The following is a 12,102-nucleotide window of genomic DNA, read 5'->3' as shown; positions in this document are numbered from 1 at the left end:
GGGTGACCTTCCAAATTCCTTTCAGAAGAGACAGAATTGGCCTCTGAGAACATTTAACAGAAAAAGTTGTGCCTCCTGTGTAGCATATTTACATGTTTTCAGTGTAGCAAATGGGGAAGAGGAATACCACTGTCATATAATTCACACACCTTGCTCCTTAGTTACCAGGACTTCTAAACTCATTTTATGCACAGAGTAGTTTATATTTATGGGAGGTTACCTTGACCTTGATTTTATAAATTTGGAAATACTTAAAAATAGCCTCTACAATTACTTCTCAGATATGTTTGTGAAGACATGCTTGTGTGATTCACATCACACTATATCACAAATGTTAAATCTAATGATCTCAGGTGAAGTGGTATTGATGCAGCAGTGAGAATGTAAGCATTATAATATTCTCAGTGTACTGAAACCAATCACTAAAACATTCTTGTTTGTTTTGATATAGTACAACTAAAAGAGAATGGCAACAGGCAGATGCATCTCACCCAGTATCTACACAATAAAAACAAGTTTTTCTAATTACTTCTGGCCTCAAGTTTCTGTACTCTGGAAAGTTTTCTTCATTGCAAAGTGCTAAAAAATTATACACAGTTAGAGGCACCAGGTAAGTCTCTATTAATGCTTTGCCATACAAGTGAGCAACAATGAGTTTTGCTTAGCACTCCATTGTAATACTGCTTACTCTGCTTCAGAGAGATTTGCATATCACTGTGGGAATTTCATGAACATGATGTGACAGCTCAATATATTAGTTTTCCTGTGTGGACAAATGTCAGGAGAATTATCCATCTGGATTCAGAACAGCGCCCAACTGCACTGCTCCCTCCAATAAGATGGTGTCTGATGTCAGGCAAACAAGCAGCTGCATTCATTTCTTTCCCAGAGTGAAACAAGAAATATTTGTGACAGCATATTTATCACTCTGCTAGTCTTACTTTTGTCTTTGTATTCTATTCTTTTTCTCAAATTGTTCAGATGCACCAAATTGAAACCTTGCTCAAAAAAAACCATTTCCTATTTATCTTGCTTAATCCATCTAAGTATTTCGGGGGTCTTATCAAGGAACTTGCACAAGAATTAAGTAAATGGAGGAAGTGACACATTATTATTTATTTTTTTACAATACTAAAGAACACATCTGTACTGAACCGAGATCAATAGTAATTCCTTCTTTTACCTAAAGGTTTGTGACCCAAAATGCAGGTCACAAACAGAATGCCCTGCCTTCTAATTTAATCTGCCTTGCAGATGGATAATTTCACTAAACAGCCTGTTAAACAAATACTATCATGTTTATTTTCCACAACACGAAAAACACAAAAGCTGAGAAGCATTGCCAAGTACTTTTTAAAATACAATTGTAAAAGCAATAATGCAGGGTTTTGCATCTTTGACTACCTATATGAAGCAATTAAGCATGCACAGTAAGCTGAACGTCAAATATTGCAGATTATTTGCTGCTGTTTATGCCTTTGCAAGACAGTTCTGATTATCTGCATTTGTCTGATTTCATCAGGTCATAACAACTGATGTTGTGTCAGTGCTTACTAATGCAGCCTAAATCCAGTCACATGACACAAACATCAATGTATTTAGTATTAAAAAGTGCTTTCTGTATATCTGGTTATTTTTAAATGCGAATAGATACATCCGATTACCCAGTGACTTGCATGTCAAGCTTATTACATTTTGAGCATGTTTCTACTTAAGGTGTTGAGCAGTCATTTAAAATACTTTCAAATCTCTTTACATTCATAATGCAAGCTACAAACTACAAGGCTTCAATTTCTTCTTTTTGTGGGAGGAAGGATTTGGGCTTACACTAATGTGAATTACTGAGGTGCACTACTAAAGTTTTAGGCATCCTCAAGTCTCTAACAAGACTAAGTACTGTTGTGGCACTACAGACTATTTTGCAAAAATTAAATGCTTATCTATCCTGCTATGATTAAGTCTCATTACAATTGCACACATGGGATGATAAAAAATTAAAAATAAATACAAAAAATAAACGCATGAATATACATTATGTTCTATAAGCCTAGTTACATTGAGAAACAACAGGCACTGAGGGGAAAGAGGGGGATGAAGAGGAAAAAATAAAGGTAACTGGTTTACCTGATACTGTACAACACTTTTCCAGTTTTAGAAATCCTCAGCAATTTGTTGTCTGTTGTGACATCATGGAAGTTTGCTCCCTTCTCATTGGCAAAGAATAAATCTGGCTTCCAAATAGAGTCCAACATAGAGGGATCCAAATCCAGGGAATCATCAGGATATTCACTGTAAGCCAGACGTGAGTCGTTCCACTGCTGTCTCAAAAAAATGTTCACTCTATAGTCCTACAGAAATGCCATGTAAAAAGGTTACTAAGCCACTCACCAACACTGGAAGCTCTCTTTAGCATTCTTTATGCTCTTAGGCTTATTACAGTACCAGCATTACAGCAAACATTTACGTTACCCTTTGTACATCAGAATTGCCATTTAAAAATAAAGCAGTCTAAATGATGTATTGAACCAAATAAACACAACTGGTATGTTTTCCAAATCAAAATTACTGATGAAAAAAATAGTAACTGCAATCTCCAGTATTAAATATAACCCTTTTTCAAATGCTATGGATTAACACAGAGGTACTTAGAAAGTCAAAAAGCATTAGAGCTAGATACATACAATTTCAACAAAGATTCTATAAAACTGGTAATTTAAATAAATTGCTTCCAATATGTAAATCAATTATTTCTAATGTACTCATGAATAGATCCTAATTTCAGTGAAACCATATTTGTATAGAAGAAATTAAATCAGCACTTCTTATTTACTGTTTGTATCCTTTTTCTAACTACTGTATGCTTTTCTCTGTATGTTCCTTCGTTCACTCCTTCTTCTCTGCATCCCATTAAAATTGTTCTAATTGCATTCTTCTACTCAGTGGTCTGCTAGTCACAACTGGCAAAGGCAGCAACTATTTAGAGGGTCATTTAGAACCAGCATTAAAGATGTTTCAAGAACTGTCAATTAAAGGGGAGTGTGAAAAGAACTTTCAGGGTCTATCCTCTCTGGAGGGAATGGAAAGATGTTAATGCTTATTTTCCTTATCCTGAATTCCCAAAGTCAGCAAATAAGAGCTTCATCTCCCCCAGCTTTCCCTGCTATTGTAGTGTATTTACCTGAAATTGCTACATTTAACCTGCTTGTGTGCACTGTCTTAGGAATTCATCTACTTTTCCTCTAAAATTTAAATATTTAATACTGTCCAGATTAATTAGCAGAAGAAATAGGTAAGCAAATAAGTCTTCCAGCTGTACAAACCTCTCACATTTAGGATTTGCATCATTATATCAACAGTCCTTTAATGTGGCAGAACCATGATTTTGGCTTGGAAAATATGAGTTGACCTGGGTTTAACTTGGCCAGTGAACAGTATAGTCTAAAAAACTTGTCATCCTTGATATGTAAATAATATTCTCACTCTGAGTAGAGCTGCAGAAAGCACCTTGGCCAATATGCAGACTCTGTGACCAAGCTCCTCCAAGCTTCAGCATTTCCCACCCTCCATTCAATAGGTGACAAGGTTTGCAGCTGCCCTGACAGAATATTTCTAACATCCAGACTGGTGAAGTTTTTTAACTCTATGGGATAATGCTTTACAAACTCACTGTGAAGATGATTTTTCTGGATTTCTTTATCATTTTCATTTTGCTGTTTGGTAGATGTGAGCCAAAGCAGGAATGTCTACTAATCAGAACAAGACAGACCTGAGAGAGGTGTCAAGAATAGAGTATTTACTGAAGATACTTACAAAAGCATCTATATCTTTTCACAAGCCCCTGTACTTCTATGATGATGTTGCTTCATACAGTTAAAGATCAACTATCTGCTTGCAGTTCTGAGCTAATGAAATGTTATCACATCTTGTGAGGATACACTAACTAAACCTAAGCATACTTTCCCTTGTTTCTTGGTCTTAGAAACTGAGAGTGTCTTTTGAGTTTATATGGGACAGTTTTAGTTATAAAGTCAGAAAAGCACTTGATTTTCATTCTGCAGAAAAGAAAGCAGGAGTTGTCATCAGCAACTGCTGATAAAATAAAATTGCTAAAACTAGTTATGCTACTGCCTTTGTTTGTTCTTTGAAATAAAATACTCAATGAAGTTTGTGGAAAGCAGGGGGATTTTTCCTCCCATGACACTGAAATCGTAAATCAGTCAAATCAGTAAATTGTTTTGAAACATCTAAAAATAAATATGCTTTCATAAACTTCAGTAGCTTGTTATTTAGATAACAAAATACAGTCTGAAAAATCCTTATTCATAGGAGAGCTTGCATATGATGATATATAGTATACCAAAAGCATAAATAATATCAATTGGATTACACTATCTTTTTCAGTATGTACCTTCATAAATATATCATAGTCATCACACTGATACACTTAGAAATGTTTTCTCTCTGCAAGCTTTGTTGTCAGAAACAAAACAGCACTGAAACCCTTCTTAATGTCTGATAGGCTTTGCATGTATACATATATATGTATAAATATTTTAATAAGAAACAAAAATAGAAATAGAATGTAGCATGAACATCACAAAGCCTTTTTTCTCCTGTGCTTGCAGTGTAAGCAGCTGAAAGGGAGGTGTGCTTATAGAGTCAGACTGAATCATGTGCAGAATTTTGAATTTGCTGCTACTGTGCTAACGTTGTGACTATCTTCTGAAGAAAAATTCTCTTGAGAACAATATCACAACACAGAGCTAAGGCAGATTACAGTATGTATCTTGCAAGTTCCTGAGGTGGGTGGACTGTGGCAAAGCATACCTACACTTCCATGAGTACACCTCAGATTCTTTCTTACTGCACCACTGCTCTGAATGAGAAGCGTGGACCTGAAAATTCAGCCTGTTACAACCCTGATACCAGTTCCTCATGGGAACTCGGTTACTCAGTTTTCCTCTGTTCTCAGGCCATATGATAAGGGTATTGCTAACATACTAAAGGAATACTAATCTCGGTAGTTTCAGTAGATTTTGGAAGATTTGGAGACTCCATCGACAGATATGCTAATTTTTTGTTATTGGAATCTTGACAGAAATGGTCTTAAGGCAAGTCCATAGCCATCAGGTTCACTTCCCAGAGCTTCAGCAAAGCCCTGTGTCCCTTCGGCCTCATGCACTGCTGCAGCAGGGGAGTACTGTGGAGCCCCACTGCATCTTCAGTGCTATTTTCTGTCCTAGAACTGATGCTCATCTTAGATTTTAGCCATTCTCCCATCTCCCCCTTCAGGCCAGGTGTTGGCTTCTATGTCTGAGGCAAATGAAGGAATTACCTTGCCTTCCATGCATAGGAGGGGCTTGCCAAAGACACTATTTTCTCTCTCCAAATCCTAAATATGTGCTGGTTTAATGACCTATTTCAAGGCCAGGCATCAGAAAAGCCCTCGGTGACCTAAGCATACATGTTCTCTCTACTGGTTTCCTTCAGTCTCTTATACAGTTAAAACTAAGCATGTGAATTAACCAGAAACTACCACGCTGGTTTGTAAGTACGTTTTGTTTCTAGTGGAAAGATTGCATCATACAGCGAGCCACAGCTAAGCTTTATTGCTCCTAAGATTTTTAAATGAGTGGCATTTTTTTTCTGTTAACAAAAGTACTCAAAACACAACTGGAGCTTGATGCATTTACCCCAACAGAGAACCTGCTGCACCATGTCAGTCATTGATTATAGGGCATAAGGACAACAAGAATGTCCTCACAGTCAGTCATTTCTGTAATTAGCAATTAGTTCATCAATGCCCAAACTGCTCTTAGCTTCTCCTACAGCTGATAGCTAAAAAAATCCTGGTCATTAACAACACTGAACATCTGAATTGTTTGGGACTCTGCCCAGCCTGATGTAGATTACTCATCTGTGATACTCAACTGCAGTCATGCTGTACAGTGAATTTTCTGCTGAATACTGCATGTGTGAATGCTTCCAAAAATAGGTACAGAGCTTACTGGCGTATCTGCTTTATTCAGTCAAGTTATTCAGAAACATCTTTTTCTCTTTCTTTGCAAGTTAGGGCTTAAATAAAAGAGAATCGACGAAGGAAATTTCCTACGATTCCACCTTGACTCTGGCTTTTTTTATTTTTACTATTTTATTTTTGCATTATATATATATGTATATATCATTCTAACATGGAATAAAACTATTTCCTTTGGAGAAAAAATAATCAGTTGTGATATTGTCCATATGTGCATTATAATGCAGAAATACAAATAAGTACTCATTTTTTCCCTAAATCTTTAGAAACAAAACTCAAAAAGACTCTAGGGAATTCATTCGCTTGGTGAGAACCAGCAAAAAATCTTGTTTTATTTGTAAATGAAAGGTTTTAGCTTTCAGATTAATATACAGTAAAAAAGAGTTGTGCTGGCCTTTCACACAGGGATTAGTTTCATCCTGGTGCCTGTCCTAATCAGAAAACAGAGGCTAGTCTTGCTAATGTTGTTGAGAACCTGGCTTGCTGAATTCAGTGGTTCTGGGACTGCAGTCTTATTCCCTGTATTCACTTATCCTACTGAAAGCTTCTTTAAACAAATTTCCATCTCCCAGTTTTCCAATGAGCTGCTGCGGATTCTCCAAGTTATATTCTGATTATGTCCCTTCAGTACATGTACATGGTTTCACTAAGCATTCCTGTCCTCTGAGATGGGAATGTCTCTATTGAATTTACAATCCAGGCTTTTAAATAAATCTTTTAGTTTTCCATCAAAACCGTCAAGAGCATTTTATACAGAAAAATGAATCCTAGGTGTCAACAGAACTCGTTATTTACCACAAGGGATGCCAACATTTTTACCAGATTATTACATCTATTTCAGAAAGGCAAAGTAGATGGAACAGTAATTGATGTCTGCTTCTCAGAGCAGTCTGAAAATATCCTGAAACTAGTCACACCAGTCATTGAAGAAGTAACAACATTAAGAAAACCATATCAAAACATTGAACAGCATCTAAGAGAAACCTTTCCACATTTCAGCAGATAGTATGAACAAAGCAAAATAAGAAAGCCAATAGTCTTTGTTTTCATCTATTTGAATCTTTGGCTGTTTTCAGCAGAATGTGTTAATGAACAGTGGCAAGGTGCACGTTAACATATTTGATAGAAGGTAAAATGCAATGAGGGGATTTAATCAAAGCAATGGAGGAGTCTAATTAATGCAATCAGCATTAGGTCGTGCAAATAGTTTCATTGAATGCCATCTTGTAAAGCCAGTGATGTGCAGGAGTTTTGCTACTTAACACTATGTGGATGCCTCTACACGCTCAGATCAACAGACTTGGCTGCATAAAGAGGGTTACATTCCTAGCTGTCTTCTCAGAATCCTTCAAACACATGAAAAAAGTGAAGTTTTTAAAAAAAAACTGAAAATTAAGTCTGCTGATTGTTATGTTACATCAAGCTATGCTTTTCCTGACACTAACTTCATGCTACTTTTCTTTTAAGGTGTTTTTAAAAAATTACAGCTGTGTGTTTTAAAGCATTACCTTACTTGTTTAGTATAAACCTTTATTTTTTATAGTTTGTCATTTACAGAAGAGTTTTTCCCAGACTATTTGAGAAAGGAACCTGCCCTAGGAATTCCTTGTCCTTTATCTCTAGAAAACATTAAGTGTCAAGGGACTTTCTTAACAAAATATTTAGGAGCAGGAGATTTTTTTCTAATATTCCTTAGGCACCTCCATTTCTAAAATGGAGGTATGAATTACAATTGAATGTAAATGAAGTATTTAAATATTAAATATTTTGCTTTTCCTTATTAATTCAGGGATTTCAAGGCAATATATATTCCATTAAAAAAAAAATTATTCTTTGGTATACTTTAGTTCCTCCTGTGGTTAGAAAGTTCATTTTTAGTTACCAAGAACTCAGTTCTATAGGTTGCTAAGCTCTTCTTAGTGCTTCTGGTTTCAACAAGTGCAGAAAGACCTGGACACTCTGTGGGAGTCCCCAGAAAACAGAGTTGTGAGACAATGAGAATAACTCCTGCAAATTTTTAATGAAGGTGAGAGCACACATTTTTAGTTTATTTTATGGCAGTGGTGACTTGAAGAGTTCAAAGGCAAGATGGATTTTTCACTAGACCCTTTCTAGAATGGATTCAACACACTTCTATATGAGCACCTGATAATTATTAGGAGCTTCTCACATTGTTATAAGAAAGCCATCAAAAATCTCTCTCTGCACTATCTCTGATAGTCAGGGGGACATATGCTTAAATAAATAACCGATCATTTTTTGTTCATTATTTGAGAAAACATGTTTCAGAAAAAATATGTTTTGTTTTCTTTTGCAAGTTTTGAAAAAAAAATATTAAAAAATTTTAAGAATTCACATCTAGACTAAAAATGAAAATAGATGGACCAAAATTTTCATTTTTTTAACTTTACTTCCCTAATCCTGAATTTTGGTTATTTTAGAAAGAAATATCTCATCTGTAAGTGAAAAATAAAATTATTTATTATTATATATATCACATTTAAAACTCTGCCAGGTTTTTTTGGCCTTGTTTTGTTTTTGAGTCAAAGTACACAGTTTAATCAGCTGGGATGCCACCATTTCCACGTACCAACTTAAACCTTTTCAGCCCAAGTCTCCTTATAGCTATATATTTCAGTGATTTGACTGAAATGATGTGATCACCTCAGTTAGTGATGTGGCTGCGATTCACAGAGATTCAGCTAAGTTAAACAAGGCCATAGCGGTGGCTCTGTCAGCACAGTCTGCAGCAGCAGAGAACTCAGCACATGATGGAAGAACCACTCAAAATCTGGAGCACTTGGCAGGGAGCCCCACAGCTGAGCTCCACCCATTCCTCTGCCTCTTCAGTGTTAATAAAACCTGAGGAACCTGGTTTGCAGACACCTATCTTTGCTGCCATCATAGTCACTGCTGACTACGGTGCAGTCACTACACTTGCATGCTTAGACTTGGTAGTCGAGGTGAATAGTTTATGCATCTCTGCATATAGTTATTTTGTGTTTATTTAATTTTATTCATCTGGGAGGTTTTTAGCAGCTTAATAACTTAGGAAATATTCCCATGTCCTGAGCATCTCTATTCTACATCATATCCCACTCCTTCACAAGATGGCTTCAATGACCAGTCCCACTCACCATTGTAGTTTCTGCTATTGAACCAAAGCTGTTGATAAATATGTTGCAGGTAACATTTACAGGAGGACCTGCAAGTTGAACAATAAATAGAAAAATTGACAGGTTGTGTTCATGACATATATTAAGTATTGTTGTTCTCTTGCCAGTGGCATCATAGCACTTACCATTGTGGTTTCTGTGACTGATCCAAAACTGTTGATAAAAATATTGCAAGTAACGTTTACTGGAGGACCTGTGGAATGCAATAAAAATGTTGCAATACACATTGAAACGAAAGTATAGATCCCTCAGCCTCCGTACAATCTGGTACAGGTGTGGCTGAAAACAAGCAGAAAGTGAGTTTTCCCAAACAGATCACATAAATATTGATCAAAAGAAAAAAACATTATCAACACTAATTTAATTAACCTAGTTTCACTGGAACTTGCTATATAAACAGACAGAGCTACATCCTCTTCTATTTAGGGATTTATGAGAAGAGTTGCACAAGAGCATCACTATTACACCTTTTTCTTTATCCAGTGTAGCAGCACAGAATCATCTTTAGCTTTGCAACCACTCCTCCTCTCTCCCTTCTTAGACTTCAAATTAGATTTTCTCTCTGCACCTATTCCACTCAGTACACAAAAGCTTGGCATGAAAATTCCCAGCAAGGAAGTTTTCACCTTGACACCAGCCCACTGAAAATGGACTTCAGCAACCAGCTCTTCAGGCACCTGATTTGGAGCTGTCTGCCCTGCTCTAAACAAATACTTCAGCAGTATCTGTTCTGCCTTGACACAGCTTTCATTTAAACAGCTCTTTGTAATCTCATCCCTCCCACCTCCTTTCCTGCTATTCAGTAGTCACTGATGTGTAGCAGAATGAATGGGGACTTGATACTTAATTAGTTATCTATTAGCCTCCTAGGTTTTTTAGGCATGATGAAATAAACAGGCGTTCTCAACTGGATCAAAAAGGATTAATACCAGATGCCTCAATTTCAGTGACATAAAAGTTGGTACAAGCATTGAGAATGAAGTGCTTTCTTCTCTCTTTTCTCATTATTAATTTTAATCACATAATTTGCCTTATTAAAAAAAATAGTGCAAAGAATGTAAACACCTGCATGTGGTTTCATGTTTGTAATTTGTATATAATAATATAATTTCATGGCTTTTATTTGTATACAATCAGATAGTGTCATATTTAAGTCTGAAATTGCTTGAAACAATGAAAGATGGAAACATATTACTTTCTTTTTTGAAAAATTGAATGATAAAGTAATGTGCCCAGTGAAACCCAGTACACTATCAGCTTCCTAAGTGCTAGACCATCCATCTTTGAGGAAACAAACATTTTAGTTCTGGGAAGAAAATCACGACAGCAATGTGTTTTGAGGCTGCTAAATTCCACTGAAGTAAAGTTCAATTCAGATACTGAAACAATAATTTTAAAAAAAACAACCCTACTTTCTTTTTATGTTGTAAATGTATTTTCACTTTAACCAAACTAAACACTTTAACACCAAACTAAAACAAGTCAAAAACTGTTCCATTCTACCTCCATAGTATTTTGCTTTTTTTTTTCTTTTTTTCTCAGTGATGTTTCCACTAGCTGGGCAGCTTGATCAGCATATTTCTTTTCTTTGTTGAACATTATGAGGCTCCTGTTGGCACATTTCTGCAGCCTATCCAGTTCCCTCTGAATGGCAGCACAATACTCTGGAGCATCAATCATTCCTGCCAGTCTTTTATCTCCTGCAAATTTGCTGAAGGTGCACTCTGTCCCATCAGCCAGGTAATTCCATTTACGTAGTCTGTTCTGATAGTTTGTCTATGAGGATGTTGTCAGAGACAGGACCAAAAGCCTTGCTAAATCTGAGATGAACAACATCCACTGCTCTCCCCACCCCCATCATAGAAGCTTGTTAGCATGGTCAGAAGTTATTTTGCCCTCATAAATCCATGCTGAATACCCCCAGTCCTGTCCTTCATGTCTGGAAATCTGGTTTCAAGGATGGTTTACTCCTGGCTTTGAGGTAAGGCTGGCCAGTCTGTAGCATCTTTCTCCCTGTCCTTCATGAAGACAGAAGTGACATTTTTTTTCCCTGTGGTGAGGAACCTCTTCCAGTCAACATAGACTTTCAAAGAGAAGTAAAAATGGCATCACAGTGCTATAGCCAGCTGGCTCAGCACTCCTGGCTCTTTCCTATGTGGACTCCTGGACCTGTCTGTGTTTGGTTTTCCCATGTAGCCTGATTCTTCCCCACTGAGTTTTTCTTCATCTGGCCTTTCCACAGGTCTCAGAGGTATGGGATTCCTTAAGATCAGTCTTATCAGTAAAGACTAAGCTGAGGGAGGCAGTGACTGCTTTGACATTTTCCAGCTCTCTTTGTCAACTTTTCTTTAACCTCATGGTGTTATGTTTAATGTTCCCAAAGCTGCCATATGTGAACACCACAGCTTCAAATTCCTGAGTGCCAATAAAACACAGTAAATATCCTTCCCTAGGTTAGGAAAGGTGCTAATGCACCACTGACTGCAGTTCAGATGTACACTTAAGTAGGGACATGCTAGACCACTGTATCTTAAAACAAAGCAAATATTTCCCCCCATCTTTATACTCAATTGTATAATCTCTATTACTTGCCTTTTGCTAATAGGTGAGGAATAGTATTAGAATTCAGTGAACTTAATTAGTTCCAGCAAAACTGTGTTCTCCTAAGCCCCAGAGTTTTCTGGAAAGAGCTTTGTTTGTGAGACACTACCAATTCTTTTTTTTTTTTTTTCCTAACCATTTATATTCATTTATAAACATCAAAAGTGTAATACAATATTTGCAACCAAATTAGAATATCAGACAATTACCAGAGGATCTTAAAAATTAACATTTGGCCATATAACTTACAGATTCTGAATTAAAAGCCCAACTTTCTCTTGTCAATCT

General features: G+C 36.5%; 1 protein-coding gene across 6 annotated transcripts in view; it reads right to left on the bottom strand.

Annotated features, from left to right (window-relative positions):
* Window positions 1-12,102, bottom strand: part of GLRA2 (glycine receptor alpha 2) — a 132,030-nt gene that overhangs the window by 100,112 nt on the left and 19,816 nt on the right. For 3 of the 6 annotated variants that reach the window (XM_071748447.1, XM_071748409.1, XM_071748429.1), the window contains exons 3-4: window positions 9,339-9,406; window positions 2,125-2,348 (exon numbers count right to left, since the gene is read on the bottom strand). In XM_071748447.1, the coding sequence (XP_071604548.1) occupies window positions 2,125-2,348; window positions 9,339-9,406 (292 nt within the window). Of the gene's footprint in view, window positions 1-2,124; window positions 2,349-9,174; window positions 9,243-9,338; window positions 9,407-12,102 lie in introns of all 6 variants that reach the window. The other 3 variants (XM_071748418.1, XM_071748437.1, XM_071748455.1) reach the window with 1 other exon arrangement.

The sequence above is a fragment of the Heliangelus exortis genome, chromosome 1 (genome assembly GCF_036169615.1).
Source record: "Heliangelus exortis chromosome 1, bHelExo1.hap1, whole genome shotgun sequence".
Taxonomy (NCBI): domain Eukaryota; kingdom Metazoa; phylum Chordata; class Aves; order Apodiformes; family Trochilidae; genus Heliangelus; species Heliangelus exortis.
This window is presented reverse-complemented; position numbering and strand designations above follow the sequence as displayed.